We start from the raw sequence: 23,983 nt of genomic DNA on the forward strand, positions 1-23,983 counted from the left end.
TAGTTTGTTTTCTATATATCTGTGAATCTATATGTTTTGTTATATTCGTTTATTTTATTTTTTAGATTCCACATATAACTGATCATATACAATATTTTTCTTTCTCTGATTTATTTTACTAAGCATAATACTCTCCAGGTCCATCCATGTTGATGCAAATGGCAAAATTTCATTTTTTATGGCTGAGTAATATTCCATTATATATGTAACCCACATTTTCTTTATCCATTCATCTGTTGCTTAGGTTGTTTCCATATCTTGGCTATTGTACATGAAGCTGCTGTGATCACTTTATCTTTTCAAATTAGTGTTTTCATTTTTTATGGATATATACCCAGGAAAGGAATTGCTGGATCATATGGTGGTTCTATTTTCAGGTTTTTGAAGAACCTCCATAATGTTTTCCATAGTGGCTGCAATTTGCATTCCCATCCACAGTGTACTAGGGTAACCTTTTCTCCATATCCTTGCCAACATTTGTTATTGGTGGTCTTTTTGATGATAGCTATTCTGACAGGTGTGAGGTGATACTTCATTGTGGTTTTGATTTACATTTCTCTGATTACCAATGTTGAGAATCTTTTGATGTGCCCTTTGGCCATGTGTATGTCTTCTTTGAGAAATATCTATTCAAGTCTTCTGCCCATTTTTTAATCAGGTTATTTGTTTTTTTGATATTGAATTATATGAGCTGTTGATGTATTTTGGATATTAACCCCTTATCAGTCATATCATTTGCAAATATTTTCTCACTTTCAATAATAGGTTGTCTTTTCTTTTTGCCAAAGGTTTCTTTAGCTGTGCAAAAGCTTTTAAGTTTAATTAGGTCCCATGTTTGTTTTTGCTTTTGTTTGATTTGCCTTAGGAGACAGAGCCAAAAAAATATTCCTTTGATTTATGTCAAAGAGTGTTCTGCCTAAATTTTCCTCAAGTAGTTTTATGGGTTTCAGTCTTATTTAAGATATTAGTTCATTTCGAGTTTATTTTTTTATATGGTGTTAGAGAATGTTCTAATTTTATTCTTTTACATGTAGTTGTCCAGTTTTCCCAGCACCACTTACTGAAGAGACTACCTTTTCCCCATTGTATATTCTTGCCTCCTTTGTTGTAGATTAATTGACCATAAGTTTATGGGTTTTGGGAGGGGCTGTTCATTCTGTTCCATTATGTATGTTTCTGTGTTTGTGTCAGTACCATGCTCTTTTGATTACTGTACCTATGTAGTATAATGTGAAGTTGGGGAGTGTGATACCTCCAGCTTTGTTCTTTTTTCTCAAGATTGGTTTGGTAATTGGGAGCCTTTTTGGTTCCATATAAATTTTAGGATTATTTGTTCTAGTTTTGTGGAAAATGTCATGGGTAATTTGATAGGGATTGAATTAAATCTGTAGATTGCTTTGGGTAGTATGGCCATTTTAACAGTATTAATTCTTCCAATCCAGGAACATGGAATATCTTTTCTATTTGTTTGTATCATCTTAAATATCCTTCATCAATGTTTTAGAGTCTTCAGGTTATAGATCTTTCACCTCCTTGGTTAAGTTTATTCCTAGGTATTTTATTCTCTTTGATGCAATTTTAAATGCGATTGTTTTATTGTTTTCTCTTTCTGATAGTTGATTATTAGTGTTTAGAAAACCAATAGATTTCTGTATGTCAATCTTGTATCCTGCAACTTTACTGAATTCATTTATTAGTTCTCATAGTTTTTTGATGGAACTTCAGAATTTTCTGAGTATAACATCATGTCATCTGCAAATAGTGACATTTTTACTTCTTCCTTTCCAATTTGGATGCCTTTTATTTCTTTTTCTTGTCTGACTGCTGTGGCTAGGACTTCCAGTACTACTTCTCAGTGGCGAGAGTGGGCATCCTTGTTTTGTTCCTGATTTTAGAGGAAAAGTTTTGGCTTTTCACTGTTGAGTGTGATGTTAGCTGTGGGTTTGTCATAAATGGCCTTTATTATGTTGAAATATGTTTCCTCTATACCAACTTGGATGCAAGTCTTTATCATGAATGGAAGTTGAATTTTGTCAAATGCTTTTTCTGTGTCTATTGAAATGATAATGTGATTTTTATCCTTCCTTTTGTTAATGTGGTGTATCACACTGATTGACTTGTGGATATTGAACTGTCCTTGAATCTGTGGAATAAATACCACTTGATCATGGTGTATTATCCTTTTTATATATTATTGAATTTGGTTTGCCAATATTTTTTGAGGATTTTTGCATCTATATTCATCACAGATATTGACTAGTAATTTTCTTTTCTCTGTAATGTCTTTTTCTAGATTTGGTATCAGTATAATGGTGGCCTCGTAGAATGAATTTGGGGGTGTTCCCTCCTCTTCATTTTGTTGGAATAGTTTGTTACACTAGGTATTAGCTCTTCTGTAACAATAGTTTGTTACACTAGGTATTAGCTCTTCACTAGGTATTACTTGTGCTAACTTGGGCTTTGTTCTTTTTCTAATTCATTTAGATGGAGGATAGGTTGTTTATCTGAGATTTTTCTTGTATGCTCAGGTATGCATGTATTATTATAATCTTCCCTCTTATATTTGCTTCTGCTGCGTCCTGTAGATTGTGCAAAGTTGCGTTTTTTTTCATCTGTCTCGTTTTTTTCTGATTTCCTCTTTGATTTTTTCATTCATCCGTTGTTTCTTTTATTAACATGTCGTTTAGTCTCCATGTGTTTGTGTTTTTCCCATTTTTCTTCCAGTACTTGGTTTCTAGTTTCATACTGTTATGGTTGAAAAAAAAAGCTTGATGTAATTTCAGTTCTCTTCTATTTATTGAGACTTGTTTTTTGGCCTGGCATGTGATCTATCCTAGAGAACATTCCATGTGCACTTGAAAAGAATGTATATTCTGCTGTTTTTGGATGGAATGTCCTATATATATTTATTAAGTCCAATTTGTCTAATGTGTCATTTAAGACCAATATTTCATTATAGTCTCCAACTATTATTCTATTATTGTCAGTTTCTCCTTTTTATGTCTGTTAATATTTGCTTTCCATATTTAGTTGCACCTATATGAAGTGCATACATATTAATAAACGTATGTTCTCTTCTTGTATTGATCACTATATCGTTATATAATATCCTTCTTTGTCTTTTTTGTAGACTTTTTTTTTAAAGTCTAATTTGCAAGATATTGGTATTGCTACCAGCTCTCTTGTCGTTTTCATTTCCATGAAATAGCTCCTTCCATCCCTTCACTTTTAGTCTGTGTGTCTTTGATTCTAAAGAGAGTCTCTTGCACATAGATGGGTCTTGTTTTTTATCCAGTCATCCACTCTGTGTCATTTGATTGGAACATTTAGTCCATTGACATTTAAAGTAATTCTATATAGGTATGTACTTAACTGCCATTTGTTACTTGTTTTCTGGTTGTTTTTGTCGTTCTATATTCTTTTCTTCTTCTTTTAGTTTCTTCCCTTGTGGTTTGATTATTTTCTTTATCAAATCATGGCATGCTTGTGCTACTTTCTCCCTATTTTTGTGTATCTATTGTAGGATTTTGATTTGTGGTTACCTTGGGTTTCATATATGTTGACCTATGTATCTGCTTGTTTTAAACTGGTAGTTATTTAAGTTCAAACACATTCTAAAGGATCTATATTTTTTACTCCCCTCCCATACATTTTGTGTATTTGATGTCATATTTTACATCTTCATGTTTATCCCTTAACTGTTGATTGTAGTTATAGTTTATTTTCCAATTTTTGTCTTTTAATCTTTGTACTAGCTTATGTTAAGTGACTGATCCACAGCCTTTGCTATATATTTGCCTTTACTTGTGGGGTTTTTCCTTTCCTATAAATCCTTACATCTTGTTGTAGCCTTTTTTTTCCCACTTGGAGAAGACCATTTAAGACTTCTTTCAGGGTTAGTTTAAGTATTGATGACTCTTTTCGTTATTTCTTATTTGAGAAGTTCTTTATCTCACTTCTAATTCTGAATGATAATCTTGCTGGGTAGATTGTCCTAGGTTGTAGATTCTTCCCTTTGAGCACTATAAATATGTCATGCCATTCCCTTCTGGCCTGCAAAGTTTGTGCAGAAAAATCAGCTGATAGACTTATGGGTGTTCCTTTGTACGTGATTCTTTGCTTTTCTCTTGCTACCTTTAAATTCTCTCCTTATCTCTAACTTTTACCATTTTAATTATGATACATCTTGGTCTGTGTCTCTTTCAGTTCATCTTGTTTGGGATACTCTGTGTACCTGGGTATCTGTTTCCTTCTCCAGGTTCAGGAAGTTTTCAGCCATAATTTCATCAAATACATTTTCAACTCTCTTCTCCTTCTGGAACCCTTATAATGTGAATGTTAGCATGGTTGATGTTGTCTCAGAGGTCCCTTAAACTGTTCTCATATTTAAAAAATTTGTTTCTCTTTTTACTGTTTTGATTGGGTGATTTCCATTATTCTATCTTCCAGATCACTTATGCATTCTTCTCTATTACGTATTACCGTCTGTTAATTCCTTCTAGTGTGTTTTTCATTTTAGTTATTTCATTCTTCAGTTCTGACTGGTTTTTATATTTTCTAGTTCCGTGTTAAAATTCTCTCTGTCATCATCTATTCTTTTCCCTAGTTCAGTTAGTATTCTTAGTACTAATGCTTTGAACTCTTTATCTGGTAAATTTTCTCTCTTTCATTAGTAGTTTTTTCTTTGTTTTTTCGTTTTAAAGACATTCCTTTGTCTTCTCATTTCGCTTAATGTTTTTTATCTCTATAAAATTAGGTGAAACAGTTACCTATCTCGGTCTTGAAGGGTTGTACTTGTGTGGGAGCATCTCTGTGCAGTCTGCATGTGTTCAGTAGTTTCGGTGCGAGAGCTGGATCTGAAGTGAGCATGGGTCATGTCTTCCCCCAGGATATGCTGTCTGGTATCAACTTGGTGGGTGGTGGGGCTGGGGATGGAGGGGCTAGAGCCAGAGCCATGTGTGAGCTGAAGCTTCTTCTATGCTGAGTGGTCATCACTACCCTATCAGGGGTGGGGTCTCATCCCAAGGTGCTGAAGCAGGGGTGGGGTCCGAGCTGGCTCCTTTCCCTCTAAGTGTGCTCTCTCCCCTCTCCCAGCAATGGCACTTTTGCTCCAGGGGGCACAGTGCTGGAGCAAAGGGCTGCAGTGGGCACCTGGTGTGGGCCAGGGTGTACACTGGGACAGTCCCAGAATGCTAGTCAGCTCCATACAGCTCCTGATCTGCTGCCTCTGTGAGTGCCAGCAAAGGCTGCCCTTGCCCCATTTGTATGCAGTGTTGAGTCTGAGTCAGTTCCATCCCCAACTGCACACTTTCCTCAGCAATGGCAGCCTTCAACCTGGTGGGAAGCTCTTCAGAGGTAGATGAGCTGGATGCATGCTAGGTGGTTTCATGAAACCATCCGGAATTCTGGGGCAGTTTTAATCTCCATTCTATGCCTCATTCCTGGGAGTAAGCAAGCTTGTGTCACGAGCCAGGTCTAGGTTTCTCACAGCCCTCCTCGAAGTCCTATTAGTTTTCAAACCAGTAAGAAGACTTGTCTCCTTCTGGAACCCCTGTAATGTGAATGTCAGCATGTTGGACGCCAGGGCTGGGGTACCCAATATGTGGTTCAAACCACTCAGTCCCCGGGGAGGATCTCCTAGTGGTGATATCCCCCTCCTCTTCTGTGGGCCTGGGTCCCAACCTGATAGCTCTTTTCCCTTCTTATCTGACTCGTGTGGATCTTTCTTTTACAGCTTTTGTTTTAGAAGAATATTTCTGTCCATTTCCAGTTTGTTTTCAGAGAGAATTGCTCCACTTTATGGATGTATTTTTGATGTGTTCTTGGGGGGAAGTGAGCTCAGCACCTTCCTACTCTGCCATCTTTTTTTTTTTTTTTACGGTACGCGGGCCTCTCACTGTTGTGGCCTCTCCCGTTGCGGAGCACAGGCTCTGGACGCGCAGGCTCAGCGGCCATGGCTCACGGGCCTAGCCGCTCCGCGGCATGTGGGATCTTGCCGGACTGGGGCACGAATCCGCGTCCCCTGCATAGGCAGGCGGACTCTCAACCACTGCGCCACCTGGGAAGCCCCTACTCTGCCATCTTGATCTCCTCTCCTCCATCCTTTTACTTTCAACCTCTTTGTGTGTTTGTATCTAAAGTGTGTGTTCTGTAGATAGCATACAGATTAATTATGCTTTTTTATCCACTCTGCCAATCTTTGCCTATTAATTGGAGAGTTCAATCCATTTACATTTAAAGTAATTATGGTTAATAAAGGACTTCTGCTGGTTTAACTATTTTTTTTTCTGTATGTCCTACAGGTTTTTATCCCCTCCCCCCCTTTTTTTTTTACTTTTCTGCATACGTTTTTGTTATTTTCTTATTGGTTAACTTAGAGATTACAATTAAAATCTTAACCTTATAACAGCCTAGTTTGAGTAATACCAACTTTGTTTCAACACTCTCCTCATATATGTCTCCATCCCTCCTCCTTTGTGTTGTTTTTGCACAGATTGCATCTTTATACATTGTGTGCCCATTCACATAGATTTATAATTATTATCTAATGCATTTGCCTTTTAAATCATATAGGGGAAAAAAGGAATTAAAACCAAAAGTACAATAGTGTTGGCTTACGTATTTAGCTGTCTAGTTGCTTTCTTTCTTTGGTCTCACGGCTTTGAGTTACTGTCTATTATCCTTTCATTTCAGCCTGAAATGAAAGTTCTTCTTTTAGCATTTCTTGTGGGGCATATCTTTTAGTAACAACCTGCCTTAGTTTTTGTTTATCCAGAAGTCTTAATTTCTCCTTCATTGTGAAGGTTCATTTTGCTGGATGTAGAATCTTGGTTGACAGTCTTTTCTTTCTCTACTTCAAGTGTTTTTTCCTGTCCTTCACTTTCTCTTCTCCCTGATAGGCTCTGTATACTTTTCTTTTCTTCATTCTTTTTTTTTTTATTCTTTCTGTTTCTCAGACTTGATAAGTTCAATTCTGTGGTCTCAAGTTTGCTGATTCTTTATTCTTCCTGCTCAAATCTGCTTTTGAGATTCTCTAGTGGAATTTTAATTTCAGTTATTATACCTTTTAGCTCTAATATTTCAGCTCTAATATTTGGTTCCTTTTATAACTTCTGTCACTTTATTGATATTCTCATGTTGTTGAGGAATCATTTTCCTGGTTTTCTTTTTGTCCATGGTTTCCTTTAACTCTTTGAACATATTTAAAGCAGTTGATTTAAAGTCTTTATTTATTTATTTTTATTTATTTATTTTTTTGCGTTATGTGGGCCTCTCACTGTCGTGGCCTCTCTCGTTGCGGAGCACAGGCTCCGGACGTGCTGGCTCAGCGGCCATGGCTTATGGGCCTAGCCGCTCCGCCGCATGTGGGATCTTCCCGGACTGGGGCACGAACCCGTGTCCCCTGCATCGGCAGGTCGACTCTCAACCACTGCGCCACCAGGGAAGCCCTAAAGTCTTTATTTTGTAAGTGCAATGTTTAGACTTCTTCAGGGACATTTTCTGTTAATGAATTTTCCCTCTGTATGGATTATACTTTTCATTTTCTTTGTAAAGATTTTGTGATTTCTTGTTGAAAACTGGACATCTGAATATTATAAGTGATAACTCTGGAAAACAGATTCTCCCCTTCCCCAGCATTTGCTGGTTTTGTTTGCTGAAGCCTTAGCTAGTGGTTACTTTCTTTTTTCAAATTATATTCCATTATAGGTTATTACAAGATATTGGGTGTAATTCCCTATGTTATACAGTAAATCCTTTTTGCTTATCTATTTTATGTATAGTTTGTTAATACTTCTAATTTGTCCCTTCCCAAGAATTTCTTGATTTTTCTAGGTCTTTAATAGTTCCACCTACATTTTAGAAACAGCTTGTATATTCCTACAAAATAGCCTTATGGGACTTTGATTCCAATTGTATTTCATCTGTTAAGCATCTGGGTAAGATTTGACACATTAACAGTAGTGAGTCTTTCTATAAACATGGCATTGCTTTGTTTATGTCTTTTTAATTTTCTCTCAGCAAAGTTTTATAGTTTTCAGTGTAAAGGTGTTACACAACTTTCATTAAATTTACCCTGAGATAGTTGATATTTTGGAACGTGGTTGTAAATTTTATTGCTTTAAAATTTCCCTTTACAGTTATATGTTGGTAGTATATAGAAATATGGTTGTTTTCTGTTCCTTGTAGCCTGCAATCTTGCTAAATGTGCTTTTTAGTTCTAGAAATTGGTTTGTCTGCTCTTTTGGGTTTTCTCCATACACGATCTTGTCATCTGCAAATAAGGATGGTTTCCCTTTTTCTTTTCTAGTCTGTGCCCCTTATTCCTTTTCTTTTATTGGCTGGAACTTTCCACACAGTGTTGGCCAGGGACAGGGGGATCCTTGGGTGAAGTACATTTGGCATTTCACCGTCGGCACAGGGTTGGCTGTGGGTTCTGCAGAGGCCCTTCCAGATGGAGGAGGCACCCTCCAGCTTCAGCAGCTGTGCTTTCCATGAAGCAGGGTGGAACTCCTCAGACACTCTCCCTGCATCTGTGGGGAGCATCACATGGAATTCTCTCTTGGGATGTAACTGTGGTGAGATGCGGTGATTTCTACTGGGACATCATTGCATTCCTGGGGCAAACCTCACTTGGCTCTGATGTTTTATCTTTTTTTATAGTTGCTTGGTTAGATCTGCCAACATTTTGTCTAGACAGTTTGAAGGCTGTTGGGCCCTACTCTGTTTTCTTGCAGTAGCCTCATCAGGTTTCTGCATCACGGCCATGCTGGCCTCACCAGCCGTCACAGCTCATTTCCCAGTCCTTGTGCTGCTTCTCCTGTGGGGTTAAACCTGAGGTGCAGAGAGCAGAAGGGCTGCCCTGCCACTGACTCCGGATCTCTGGGCACGCAACCCTGCACAGCTCCCAGCTGTTCTGGTCCTGCCATAATGGCACTGACCAATCAAGCAGGAGGCCTTGGGTTGGGGTGTGTGGTCCCCTTAGTGCGACTTCAGGGTTCATGTCCTGCGGGGTCTGCTTTGAAGCCCACTCTGGCCTGTGGACAGTCGGGGCGTGTGGCCCAGAGGTGGGCAGGCTGCAGCTCTGTGGAAGGAGGGAGGGATGGTGGCTGCCTCCCAGCTGCGTACTTCCACTCTGGCATCAGCCATTAAAGGTGCCCCATGGCAGGTCCTGAGACCACCCTCTCCTGAGGATGGAGAAACTGTGGGGACCCCCAAGGCCACTGAGGGAGGCTAGCTGATTGAAGCCACGTTTCTTGTCTTGTAGATGAACACGTCTCGAACAGCAGTGGGGATGCCATGTCTGGCCCCGGCACCCAGCCCTCTACCCACCGCGGTCATTCCTGGAGCTGCTTCAGCCCAGCCTGTGCCCATGCCAGGTACTGCTCTCTCCTGCCTCCCAGCCCCGCCCTACGCACTGCCTTTGGGCCAGTATGGAAGCCTGATCCCAGCTCCAGTGTCCTGGGGGCCCTGGGCAGCCCAAGCAGGCAGCTGGAGCCTCGATGAGGGGCCAGGCTTGGGTGCAACAGGCACGCCAGCACTCCCCATGTTCTTGTGGCCACCTATGGTCAGCATGCCTGGCCCCAGGCTGCGGATCACATAGCTCCTCTGTCTCACCACTTGCCAAGTGGAACATACTGAACTGAATAGCCCAGAGGAGTCAGGTTGTGGTTTGGCCTCCAAGTCCTGCCCCGCCTGCCCATGGGTGCCCAGCCAGGGCGGCAGTCCTTGCTTTCTTTATTGCTGCAGACCTTGTTCCCTTTTTGTTTCCTGTGGTCCACACTTGCTGTCTTTGCACTCACTTCCTGTACTTGAGTTGATGGTTAGAACATTGTAATCACCCTGCAGAAGTACAGTGCCTTGAATTCCAGCTTTTCCATTCCCTGATGGAAAGAGATGTTTTAAAAGATCATGTATCAGAAAAGATGTATTTCATTTACAGTTGGCTTGTGTATTGATATCTCTATTTCCCTTGTTAAGTTGCAGAGACATGAATGGTTTGAAAATCTGAAGCTAAAGTCTGATCTTGACTTTTCTGTTGTACGTGCTTTAAAAGAAATTGAACTAGTGACCTTGAATATTGAAGAGTTGCAAATGCTAGAAGAGTTCTGCTTTGTACTCATAAAACGAGGTCTCTCCAGCTGTATGGTCATAGATAGCAAACAGATGGACACACTCCCTCAACTGCAGTGCCACGGGCACTGCCAGCAAACTGCCCAGGGATGCATGGTTATTGGGGCAGTGCATTGCTACTGGTAGTTGGTCTCTTAGTCAGGAATGTTAGCATCTGTGTTTGGCTCTGTGGAACCTGCTGTAAAGCGCTAGGTAAGCAGACACGCCCTCATGACCCAAAGTCCGCAGGGCTGCTGTGAGTGTGGGGGAGGTACAAGTGTGTGTCTGGTGCAGGAGCACAGGCAGGCCGCCTGCTTTGCATAGACAGTGGACCCCTTCTGCTCTGGGGGCCTGCCAACTCTCCTACTGACCTGCCTTCCTTTTCTGTCATTTGCACTGAGGCCTGTGGCCACTTGGGCCTAGCTTTGCCATGTGTTCACAGGCTGTTCCACCCACCTCTGGCCTCCAGACTTCTCCAGGCACTGAGGTTGCCCTGCTAGGGGTGGGAGTGTTCCTCTCCTGGAAATTTCAGTGGGGTTCATCCCAGACAGGCACCAAAGAGCCCAGGGTGGGAGCTGAAGGCCCTGCTTCTCACTGACCAAGATGTTTCCCATTTCCCACTGGGAGGCCACTGGTTGGGCTGCCCAGCCGTGAATTGTATAGTTCTGCTGTACTTTGGGACTTTACTAGGACTGGCTGAATTATTTTGATTTAAATATATTATTCCATCAATTCAGTTAGAATTGAATTTTCTAGGTGATTATACAGACTCTTCTGCCAGGCCATGATACTATAGTAAGAGATTTCTGTTCTCTGTAATGTGCCCCTTGGTCCTTGGGTTGAGAATTATGTGCGCCTGGTTCCTGAGGGTGGTGGAAGCAGCCCTCTTCCCGCTCCCCTTGCTGTACCAGACATGTGGTTTGGAGTCCTGCCCTTGTATGTGAACGGTCAGTGGCACAGACTCCCCAAGAGATTGTATATTTGAAGGAGAAAAATAAACATTTTTGCTTGAAAACAGTGTGGAACAACATCTTTTTCTTATCTTCTGTCCACGTAAAAGCTGAACAGCCAGTCTCAAAGGGAGCATGGGGTGGGTAGCCCTGGCAGGCAGCACTGCCCTGTCCTGACAGTTTCACTCTCAGCTCCGTGCCTGCTGTCAGCACCTTGCCCAGGAGGCCGGGGTGGCCATGAGGGGCCTGGGGGCTGAGCGGCAGGTACTTTCTTCCTGGCAGGAGCCGGGTGTGATTGACGCTGAGCCGACACGGCTCAGAGGACGAGAGTGGGCTGTTGGGCGGGAACCCCATGCCAGCTCTGTGGCTTCGGGCCTAGGTTGGCTTGTTCACTCGGCTCTCAAACTCTGAATTTGAACTGCATTTAGATGTACAGTGGACTCTGCTCCATGGAGGGCATGAGTCTCACGGCCAACTAAATGGTGTCTCTGACCCCTGTCCATGTTGGCTGTCTCACAGAAAGCCAGGTTTGTGTGACTCACTTTGGACAGAGCTGGGTGGGGGGCTGGGCCACCTGCCCTGGGGTCACCTGAGGGGCTCTGCTGTCCTGTAGGTGCGGGGCCTTGGTGCGGATTTGGGGAGGGCCCCGTGGAATTCAGCATGTTTTCCTGGCTCGCCGGCCCTGATGGCCTTATGGTCAGCAGCTGGTGCCCCTGCGTGTGTTCTGCGTGTACTCAAGCTGGGGGTCATGGTGCCTCCGGCTCCCCGCGGCTGGGGTGGCAGCCCTGGTCTGTTCGTCCTGCATTTCCACCGAGATGCAGTCAGGCTTTGTGCCCCTGGCCACCTGCAGTGCTCCGCCTCAGTGCTAGCTCTGAGCAGAGGCCGGGCAGGTCGGCAAGCAGACTCTGCTTGCTGTGCCCGTGGAGCCAGAGGTACCTTGCTCTCCAGGGCAGTGGGCCCTGCAAGACCCTGCCTGGTTTGGGCGGTTGCTCAGTGTGGAAGGTGGCCAGATGGCAGAGGCAGCCCGGGGTATGTATGCATAGTGCCTGGGTCATGGTCCGGCAGCCCAGCCCTCCAAGGAGCGTGACCACTCTGGTGTCGCCATTCCAACTTCCAGGGCCTCGTGTGACCGCGTCAGGCCTGTAATGAGCTGTGGCGGTTTTGTTTTCTAGATTCTGAAAGTGAGAAGCCCGACTGAGCCCAGGCAGGCCGACCCAGACCCAGACGCCAGGCCCCGTGTCATCTCATGCAGAGAAGGCGAGCCCACACCTCGTGTCCGGTTCACGATGTTTTGTAACCACTTTCTAAGCATTTTTTATTCACAATTGGAAACACAAATGTAAGCAAGAATAAAAAATATTTTGGGGGAAACAGGACGTTGGTTTTTCAAACTCCTTTCTTGTGGTCCCCAGACCGGCAGGTGGCCTGAGATGGTTGGTAAGTGAATGAGAGTGTTGGAGAAACTCCTGGGACCACACAGCGGGACAGGTCTGGGGGTAAGTATCCTTAGCTGAGGGGTTCCTGAGTGTGGTGATGAACACTTTAGATGGTGCTTTACAGTACACTGGGTAGCTCATGGTCCTTGTGTCCAGACAGCAGCTGGGATGGGTCAGACGTGTGATAAGGTCCCACCTCTTAGAGAAGCAGCTGAGGCTGTGGATCTCAGGCGGCCTGGCCCCAGTTTTCAGGCATTCTCCTCCTTCATACCCAGGGCAGCCCCCATTCTATTGCAGAGCCCTGGAGGCATCAGACCCTTGGAGGCTGAACAGTGATGCCCATCACTGGTGACGGCTCCCTGGCTCGCACAGACTTGGACCCTTGCGCACACAGCTCCATTCATTATGCTGCCCTTTGGGCTTCCTTACTCTGTCACATCAATCCACCAGGCACAGGACAGGCATCCACAGTGGCTTGAAATGGCCCTTCCTCCAGAATCCACATGCACCATTGGGAGGGGCCCGCCTCGGGTCTCAGACCCCTGGCTTCGGTGGATGGCAGGATAGGCCCACTGGCCCTTGCAGGGCTGCACCACCACCGTGGTCGGGTGTCTGAAGCACAGTGTGAAAGACAGGAAACCTGCTAGTGGCCTCACAGGTTAACATGCAGTAGTAAAGTTGCAGCTTGGCCAGCAGGAATGGGGGCTCACACTGGGGCCTGGGGTTTGGGTAGAAGTGAGGGGGTCCCACTCCTTGAGATGAGAAAATTGTATCTTTGTGTTAATTAATCTCTGACTTCAATTTAGTGTTTCCTTCAGTGAAGAATGTGGTGTAGGGGTTATGTCACCAGTGGAGCCCACAGATGCTGTGTATAACATTGCAGTTGTCGCAGGCGTCCCCAGACGTCATTTATGGTCATCACACAAAATGCCAACCCCTGAGACTCAACTCCTGTCCAGTTGGCTGATGAAAGCAGAGCAGCCTTCCTGCCTCCCCACAGCTTCCCAGAGGGTGTGCGGGTGAGGTTTGGGGATGCATATGGGGGCTGCCCACCTCATCCCTTGCCAGCTCTTGGTGCTGCTGCCCGGGCCAAGTGGACATGCCCTGATGTGTGCTCTCCTCCGTGATAAAGTAGAACAGGCCATTGTTACGTCTGTCATTACAGATGTAATGACATCGTGTATTTTCATTGTGTTCATTTTGTCATTGTCTGTTTGTGGCTCCTGTTACTGGTTTTCTATCGATGGAAGTAATGCACAGCTTACCTTTTCAGACAGCAAATTTATTTAAATCATTTTAAGCAAGTAAGAGTACAGGTGCTAATGGTAAAAATTGGTGGTAAGATGGTAGTAACTAAAGGTAAAAGCACACGAGCAAATGGTAAAAATTGCGAAGGCAGATGGCTGAAGTTTGGAAACCCAGCAGGGGCTCACAGGTAGTCGTAACAGCCCCTGGATGCAAACACCTGTGAGGGCCCAAGCTTCCTCCAGAATTTCTGAGTAGGCAACAGTCAGATTCCTTTACTAGGGGGTGTGTTTCTAATGGGGCAAGGGGGAGAGATTGGGTTGGAGCACCTGGACAGATTGAATACCTGTTCACACCACAGCATCACTGAGCACTTACCCACTTCCCCCAGCACATCTTTGGAGGAGGAGCTGGTGGGTACCTTACCGCCTGGGACCCCAAGTAGCAGAGTCTGCCTCACCCCGATTCCAGGAGCAGCCAGGTCCTCCCTACAAGTGGGGATGGCCCTCTGGAAGCAGCTCTGTTGCTGTATTGAGGCAGAGGGACAGGCCAGTGATGTTGATGGTCAAGCTACAACCCCAGGGGGGATCCTGCACATTGGTCTTCTGGGGCCCTGTACGCCCAGCCTCATCCACTGCTCAGAAATGCCCAGTGGCTCTCTGGAGCCCCCAGGTAAACCTTAATCCCCTGTGTTGAAGTCTGAGGCTTTCGGTGGTTGGCCACACCTGCCAGACGTGTCCCTCAGCTTCAGACTTGGCTGCTGGGACATGATTCGCCCACCCTAACTCTGCCCCCAGCTGCTCACAGTCCTGCAACACCCTTGGAGTCTCTCCTCCACTGAGCTCTGTCATGCGGCTGGCAGGAACATCTCACCAGACCCCCATAGGAGATCTTGGGTGTCTGTCTCATGTGTCATACTTCGGTTTAAGCCTCCTGAGGGCAGACCTTAGGGGCGTCTTCTGTATCCCACACCTTCCAGAACAGCTGTCGCTGAACACAGCTGCTGCACAATGAATTGTTGCCAAAAGTAAAACTCTCCCTGTGAGTAGAAGTCTGCAGTAGCTTGTTGCTACTTATAGGATTACTGGAATGGAAAAGACCCACCTTGTGCCTGGTGCCTCCCGCACAGCAGCTTCCAGGCCCAGCACAGGCTTCCCAGGACAGGGACAGCAGCATCGTCCAGGTTTGCCCTGAGTTCCCCCTGCAGGGCCACGGTGGTGAGCTGCAGGCTCTGCTTTTCATTCTCATTCTGTCCTGGAGGGCTCCCCGCAGCCCACTCTCTGGTGTCTGCTGTGGTATGTGAGCCTCCACTCAGGTTGAACAGCTTCAAATCTGAAATGTGCCTTTTATTAAAGGGCTGGTTGATTCTCCATGACCCGGGAGAACTTGGAGAAACAAAAGTAAGCATCCCCAAAGGTTCTGAGTAACAGATTATGCTATTCTAGCACTATATTTCCAAGTCATAAACAATTTCATACTCTAGCCAGGGAGCTCAGCCTTGATGTTATGTCCTTTCTTTGGGAAATAAAACACATGGTGTCTTGGGCTGCAATAACAGAATACCACAGGCTGGGTGGCTTAAACAACAGATATTTATTTATCACAGTTCTGGAGGCCAGAAGTCCAAGATCAAGGTGCTGGCAAGTAGGTTTCATTCTGAGGCCTCTTGGTGTGTAGGCACCGTCATCTCGATGTGTGCCCACATGATCTCTTCTTTGTGTGCATGTGGAGAGAGAGCAAATGAGCTCTATTTTCTCTTCCTCTTCTTATAAGGACACGAATTCTGTCATACCAGGGCCCCACCCTTACGACCTATTTAATCTTAATTACTTCCATAAAGGTCCTGTCTCCAGATATAGTCACATTGGAGGTTAGAGCTTCAACATGAACTTTGAGGGGGACACAAACATTCAGTCCATAACACATGGCTTACTAAATAATTTTAGTACACAATCTGTTTGCAAGATGGAAACTATACTTGTCTCTATTTGCACACACACGCATTTTAAAACTAAAATTAAGTAAATACCAAATGTATATATACAGGGAGAGAAAGAAGGAGGGAGAGGAGGTCAAGACATATTTGTGGCAGAAAACTGAAAGGAAACACCCACTGCTCCTTTTGCTGAGCCCCACATGAGCTCATGGGGGAGATAGGGAACCCCTCCCCAACCCTAAAGCATCAGCATCGTGGACTGGAGGGACAATGTCCAGTGGTGAACACACCAGGCCAACTGCACAATGCTGGTCAGCACACCAATGCTGAGGGCCACAGAGCTCTTGGTTTAGAACTCAAATGGACAGAACTGCAGAAAAGAGAAAAAGGGGAACAAAGGACTGATAAGATAAATAAAAATCAAATTACAAGATGATAGACTTAACCCTAACTATATCAATAACCACGTTTTGTAATGGTATATAAATGGTCTGGTCACTTTGAGTAGAAGAAATTGTCACATTTGATTAAAAAATCCAATTTTATGTTGTGTACAATAAACATACTTTACATATAAAGACAAATAGGTTTGGGTAAAAGGATGGACCAAAATATACCATCCTAACATCAATCAAAAGGAAGCTACAGTGACTATTAATATCAAACAATGCAGGTTTCAGAGCAAAGCTTATTATGAGGGCAAAGATATAATTTCATAATGAAAACAGGTCAACTCACCAAGAAAAGGTACAATTCTAAATGTTTCTACCCCTCATAACAACTTTGAAATGCGGAGGAAAACAGAAGAGAAATAGACAAATTCACAATCACAGTCAGCTATTTGAATAAATGGCAGAGCATGTAGACAGAAAGCCATTGTAATAGAGCCTGACTCCATTTTTTTTTTTTCTTTTTTTGCGTTATGCGGGCCTCTCACTGTTGTGGCCTCTCCCATTGCGGAGCACAGGCTCCGGACGCGCAGGCTCAGCGGCCATGGCTCACAGGCCTAGCCGCTCCGCGGCATGTGGGATCTTCCCGGACCGGGGCACGAACCCGTGTCCTCTGCATCGGCAGGCGGACTCTCAACCACTGCGCCACCAGGGAAGCTCCTGACTCCATTTTTGATGTCTGAGTGCTGACAGCTTTTAAGTCTCACCCTCCCTCTTCTTCTCTGCATATCTTGTCATGCTGATAAGAAGCCCTAGTGCTCCATCCCTTGGCACCATGGGAAGTTCATGCTATAAGTGGAATCTTGACCCTACTCCCTAACCACCATAAAAACCCTAAGCCAGTCTCCCTTCCCAGCCAGTCTCCTTTCCCCACTCAATCTGTTTTGGATCTTAAAACCTCCTATGTGAGAAACAAACCTTTTTATCCTCTTGCAATGTGTGTGTGTGTGTGTGCACACACATCATCAGTCTCAATATCCAAACCAAATTTTGGGTGAAGGTCCCTCTTGTTTCCATGACATGACCACAACAATCACTAAGAACACATAAGACTTGAGCACCACTCTCAACCAGCTTGGCTTAACATTTCTAAGACTCCACCCACAGCAGAGCACACGTTCTTTTTATGTGTACGTGGTCCATAATAAGGCAGATTCTGGGCCATTAAGATGAGTGATAATAAATTCTAAAGGATTCAAATCATACAGATGACATTCTCCAACCACAATGGAATTATATTAGAAGTCAAACACAGATATCTGGAAAACACCCAAATATTTGCAAATGAGGTAACACACTTTTAAATAACCTATGGATTAAAAAGGAAATCAAATGAGAAATTAGAAAACAAACTGAATAAAAATGAAAATACAACACGTGAAAATTGGTGGGATACTGCTAAAACAATACTTAGGAGGAAATTGATAGCACTAAGCCTACATTAGAAAAGAAGACCAAATTAATGACTTCATTTTCCACCTTAAGAAACTAGCAGAGAAAGAAATTAAATCCAAAGTAAGCATAAGAAAATGAATAATAAAAATGAGTAAAACAGGAAAACAATAGAGAATATCAATGTAACCAGAAGCCAATACATGAGAAACTCAATAAAACTGAAAAACCTACACAGAAATCTCTTGCATTTCTATACACCAACAACAAAAGATCAGAAAGAGATTAAGGAAACAATCCCATTCACCATTGCATCAAAAATAATGAAATACCTAGGAATAAACCTACCTAAGGAGGCAAAAGACCTGTACTTGGAAAACTAAAAGATACTGATGAAAGAGAGAAAAGATGACACAAACAGATGGAGAGATATACCATGTTCTTGGATTGGAAGAATCAACATTGTGAAAATGACTATACTACCCAAAGCAATCTACAGATTCAATGCAATCCCCGTCAAACTACCAATGGCATTTTTCACAGAATTAGAACAAAAAAATTTACAATTTGTATGGAAACACAAAAGACCCCGAATAGCCAAAGCAGTCCTGAGAAAGAAAAACGGAGCTGGAGGAATTAGGCTCCCTGACTTCAGACTATACTACAAAGCTACAGTCATCAAAACAGTATGGTACTGGCACAAAAACAGAAATATAGATCAATGGAACAGGATAGAAAGTCCAGAGATAAACCCATGTACTTATGGTCAGCTAATCTACAACAAAGGAGGCAAGAATATACAAGAGAAAAGACAGTTTCTTCAATAAGTAGTGCTGGGAAAACTGGACAGGCACATGTAAAGAAATGAAATTAGAACACACCCTAACACCATACACAAAAATAAACTCAGAATGGATTAAAGACCTAAATATAAGGCCGGATAATATAAAACTTTTAGAGAGAACACTCTGACATAAATCACAGCAAGATCTTCTTTGATCCACCTCCTAGAATAAGAAAAATAAACAAATGGGACTTAAAAGCTTTTGCACAGCAAAGGAAACCATAAATAAAACGAGAGGGCTTCCCTGGTGGCGCAGTGGTTGATAGTCCACCTGCTGATGCAGGGGACACGGGTTCGTGCCCCGGTCCGGGAAGATCCCACATGCCGTTGAGCAGCTAGGCCCATGAGCCATGGCCGCTGAGCCTGCACGTCCAGAGCCTGTGCTCCACAGCAGGAGAGGCCACAACAGTGAGAGGCCTGCGTACCACAAAAACAAAACAAAAAAAAAAGGGTAGAAGATCTAAATAGACATTTCTCCAGAGAAGACATACAGATGGTTAAAAAAACATGAAAAGATGCTCAACATCACTACTTATTAGAGAAATGCAAATTAAAATTACAGTGAGGTATCACCTCACACTGGTCAGAATGGCCATCATTAAAAAGTCTACGAACAATAAATGCTGTAGAGAGTGTGGGGAAAAGGGAACCATCCTACACTGTTGGTGGGAATGCAAACTGGTACAGCCACTGTGGAGAATAGAATGGAGTTTCCTTAGAAACTGAAAATAGAAGATGTGGTACATATATACAATGGAATATTACCCAGCCATAAAAAAGAACAAAATGATGCCATTTGCAGCAACATGGATGCACCTACAGATTGTCATATTGAGTAAAGTAAGTCAGACATAGAAAGATAAATGTCATATGATATTGCTTATACATGGAATCTAAAAAAGGGTACAAATGAACTTACCTACAAAACCAAAATAGAGTTACAGATGTAGAAAATAAACTTATGTTTACCAGGGGGTAAGGGGGATTGGGATAAATTGGAAGATTGGGATTGACACATACACACTACTATATATAAAATAGATAACTAATAAGGACCTACTGCATAGCACAGGGAACTCTACTCAATACTCTGTAATGGCCTATATGGGGAAAGAATCTAAAAAATAGTGGATATATGTATTTGTATAACAGACTAGCTTTTCTGTACACCTGAAACTAACATAATATTGTAAATCAATTATACCCCAATAAAATTTTTTTTAAAACCCTGAAAAAGCACTAGCTAGACTGAAAAAAGAAGACACAAATACCAGTATCACAAATGAGAGAGATGACATCAATTCTGGTTCCATAGATATTAAAAGGATTTAAAGGGCTATTACAAACATCTTTACACCAATAAATTTGATAACTTAGATGAAATGGACAAATTACTTGAAGACACAAACCACCAAAGCTTCTCACCAAAGCTTACTTAAGAAGAAATAGATACGCTGAATAGCCCTGTATATATGAAAAAATTTATTTTGTAGTTAAAAACCTTCCCACAGAAACAAAACTCCAGGTGCAGATGGCTTCACTGGTGAATTCCTCTAGATAAGAGAGAAATAATGCCAGTTCTATACAAACTGTTCCAAATAATTCTGATGCCCTTATCCTATGCCAAAGATATTAAAAAACCTCACAAAACCTAGAGACAAATATCCCTCATGAACAAAAATACAAAAATTCTAAACAAAATATTAGCAAATGGAATGCAACAATATATGAAAAGGATAATCTTTTTTGACTAAGTAAGTAGGATTCGTCTCAAGAATTCTTGGATGGTTCAACTTTCAACAATTAATACAACATTAACAGTTATGATACTACCAAAAACTATGAAATACTTAGGAATAAATCTGATAAAAGGTGTGAAAGACCTATATAACCTGTATTAAGCTGAGAGAAATCAAAGAAGATTAATAAATGGAGAGACATGGGTTGAAAGACCCAATGTTGTTAAAATGTCAGTTCTCCAAATTGATCTACAGATTCAATGCAATTCCAACCAAACTCCCAGGAGGTTTTTTGGGGGGTAGATATGAAAAACTGGTTCTAAAATTCATGTGGGAACACACACAAAGGACCTAGAACAGCCAAAGCAACTGTGAAAAAGAACAAAGTTGGAAGGTTAACACTACCTGATTTTAAAACATATGAAGCAACAGCGACCAAGATTGTGTGCTAATGGCATCAAGATAGAATAATAAATAAATGGAACAAAAATAAGGAGCTCAGAAACAGACCTACACATATATGAGCACCTGATTTTCAACAAAATCACAAAGGCAAATCAGTGAAGAAAGGATAATCTTTTCAACAAATGGTGCTGGAACAGTTGGATATTCATGTGTAAAAACATAAAACTTTTGGGGGCTTCCCTGGTGGTGCAGTGGTTGAGAGTCCGCCTGCCGATGCAGAGGACACGGGTTCGTGCCCCGGTCCGGGAAGATCCCACATGCCGCGGAGCGGCTGGGCCCGTGAGCCATGGCCGCTGAGCCTGCGCGTCTGGAGCCTGTACTCCGCAACGGGAGAGGCCACAACGGTGAGAGGCCCACGTACCGCAATAAATAAATAAATAAAAATAAAATAAAACTTTCATCCATATTCACCATATACAAAAATCAAATTAAAATGGATTATAGTCCCGAATATAAAACCTGTAAGTGTAAAACTTTTTGGAAAAAATTTAAAAAGATCTTTATGACCTTGAGCTATGCAAAGATTTATTAAATATAACACCAAAAGCACAAAACATTTTTAAAAACTGATGAATTGGAATTCACTAAAATTAAAAACTTCAAAAGGCACTCTTGAGAGAATGAGAAGACAAACCATAACTGATACCTGATAAAGAACTTGTATCCAGACATAAAGAATTCTAAAAATGCGATAGTAACAACATGAACCAATTTTTTTAAACGAGCAAGTGATCTAAAGAGATACGTCACCAAAGAAAAGCTATGGATGGCAAACAAGCACATGAAAAACTCTCAATATCATTAGTCCTTACAAAAATATAGATTAAAACCTCAGTGAGATGCCACTACACACAGTGAAATGGCTAAAACACCAACCACACCAAGTGCTGGTGAGGATGTGGAGGAACTGGAACTCTCACACTGCTGGTGGGAATACAAAATGGTGTGAGTACTTTGGGAAACATTTTGGCAGCTTCTTACAGAGTTAAATGTATATTTACCCTATGACCCAGCCATTCCACTTCTGGGTGTTCACCTAAGAGAAATGAAAGCAGTCCTCACAGAGACTTACTGACAAATGTTGACAGCGGCTTTCCCTAGACTAGCCAAGAACTGGAACACCCGACTGTCCCTCTGCAGCCTGGAGTACGTGTGTGCTCCATCTTTACATTTGATGCTCAGCAACAGGGAGGAATCAGTCACCAAGATGGCCAGCAACACAGCTAAATCACAAGTTATGCTGAGTGAAGAAGCTCAACAAGAGAGGAGACTGCCATGTGATTCCATTCATATACAATCGTAGAAAATGCAAGCTGACTTATAGTGATGGGAAGACCACCAGTAGTTGCCTAGGGAGGGGCTGGGAGATGGCAGAGAGGCAGAGGGAAACTTCTGGAGGTGAACGATGACTCTGCTCTATTAGTGGAGATATCACCAATGTATATGCATGTCAAAATTTATCACACTCTACGTTTTCAGTATGTATGGTGTGTTGTAGTCATTTATACCTCAGTAAGCTGCTACCCTTCAGTGCCCACCTACGCCTTCCCATGCAGCCCAGATCCTTACTCTGGCTTGAGTCCCACCTGGCTTGTGCCTCTGTTGTCTTTGTCACCTTGAGCGTTAGCTATTCTGATCATTAGTTACTCTGCATTGTTTTGTTTCTTTCCTGATTTCCTGTCTTTCCAGAGTAGAATGCATGTTCCACCACAACGGGCCTGCTCTGTTTACTTCTTGGGCCCTCAGGAGTTCTCAGTGGCTCTTAGCTGGTGAATGAATGTGTTGGTGGTTGGGGAACGAGCATGGTCCACATGGAGCTGGAGAAAGGACAGGCCCCACGGGCTGCCACAAGGAGAAGCCAACCTGGAGCTGGCCAGCAGGGCTGAGGTCGGGGAGGCTGCTGGGGCCTCGGGAACGCAGCTTGCAGAGCTCTAGTCCTCAGCAGGAGCTGCTCCTGCGCTGTTCAGAGGTCAGAGGCCAGGAAGGGGATTGTGGCCCGGCTGTGGTAGGCAGAGGGGTGGGGGTGATAGAGACTGCCACGTGCTGGGAGATGGCTTTTCCCGGGCTGTGCTCGGATTACCTCTCTCAGTCTCCATTACACGGGGCAGACTCAGGCGTGGCACCTCAGACGCCTCAACACCCGACTGGTAAGTGATGGGCTAGAGATTTCAACACTGACACCCTGCTGCAAGGCCTTCCCCATTTCTTGGTCTATGACAGAGTCAAGTTTTTGAAGCTTCTATCTCACATACATCTTCCAGCAAATTGCACCATTTTGCCCACCATCTGGACCACTGGCTTGGGTCATAGCAGGTCAGAGTAAGACTGCATTGCCTCTGGTTTCAGGACTCTGGTATCTCCCCAGGCTCTAGTAGGGGCACACCATTCCCCAGCAGGTCAGTGCTATTGGCAAGAGAAACTGTGCTGGCCATGCAGGGCACATGGTTTGAATGGGGCAAATGTGAAGTAAGGGCTGGCCAGGAGCCTCTGTATCCAACGTTCTTTTCCTACTCATCTGGTCAGCTTGGCGAAGGGAATTGACAAATCCTGGGACGCCACAATCACCCAGAGGGGAGAAGGGAGGCAGCCATCCTGTCCTCCGCAGGCACCTCCTCTTGAGTCCATGAACATGCAGGGCTCCAGCTCCAACCAGCACTCCACCAGAATCCTTTGTGTGGCCAGGACTGCTTTTCTAAGTGGAGCCAAAAACCTCAGTTTTATATTGATATAATTGGAAATAAATTGTATTCCTTAAAAAAAAAACCAAAACTGTATGGCAGAACAAATCACCCTATGTGGGATTTGCTTCAAAATCACCCAGGGCAAGGGCAGTGGGTGAGCGTAGAGATCGTGTACTAGTCAGCTTGGGCTGCCCTTACAAATACTGCAGATGATGTGGCTCAAAGAACAAAAACTTATTTCCTCACAGTTCTGGAGTCTGGAAGTCTGAGATCAAGGTGTAGGCAAGGCTGGTTTCTCCTGAGGCCTCTCTCCTTGGCTTGTAGATGGCCATCTTCTCCCTGTGTCCTCACATGGTCATCTGTCTGTGTGTGTTGTGTCCTAATCTCTTCTTATAATGACGTCAGTCATATTGGATTAAGGCCCGTCCATAAAAAGACACCATTTTACCTTAATCACCTTATTAAAGACTCCATCTCTAAAAATAGTCACATTCTAAGGTCCTGGGGGTTAGAATGTCAGCATATGAATTTTGTGGGCATATGAATTATGAGCCTATAACACATGGTAAAATGAGATATTAGCTGGTCATTGTAGAGTTGGCCATGGGTCCAAGGGGCTCATCACTATATTATACTCTCCAATTAGCAGATACTTGAATATTTCCCCCCAAACAATACAAGACTTTGTTCAAGTCACACCACACCTGTTTGCAGGCTGCCTTGGACCACAGGCCCG

The 23,983-nt window shown here is 43.3% G+C and overlaps 1 protein-coding gene across 9 annotated transcripts in view; it reads left to right on the forward strand.

Annotated features, from left to right (window-relative positions):
* Positions 1–12,430, forward strand: part of WNK2 (WNK lysine deficient protein kinase 2) — a 155,740-nt gene extending 143,310 nt beyond the window's left edge. For all 9 annotated transcript variants that reach the window (XM_027098354.1, XM_027098356.1, XM_027098357.1 and 6 more), the window contains 2 exons: positions 9,266–9,377; positions 12,233–12,430. In XM_027098354.1, coding sequence (XP_026954155.1) covers positions 9,266–9,377; positions 12,233–12,258 — 138 coding nt within the window. In that variant the 3' untranslated portion in view covers positions 12,259–12,430. The remainder of the gene's footprint in view (positions 1–9,265; positions 9,378–12,232) is intronic.
* Positions 12,431–23,983: the final 11,553 nt, after the last annotated feature.

Source organism: Aethalodelphis obliquidens, unplaced genomic scaffold (genome assembly GCF_003676395.1).
Source record: "Aethalodelphis obliquidens isolate GAN/ISIS:26980383/991018 unplaced genomic scaffold, ASM367639v1 scaffold122, whole genome shotgun sequence".
Classification (NCBI taxonomy): Eukaryota; Metazoa; Chordata; class Mammalia; order Artiodactyla; family Delphinidae; genus Aethalodelphis; species Aethalodelphis obliquidens.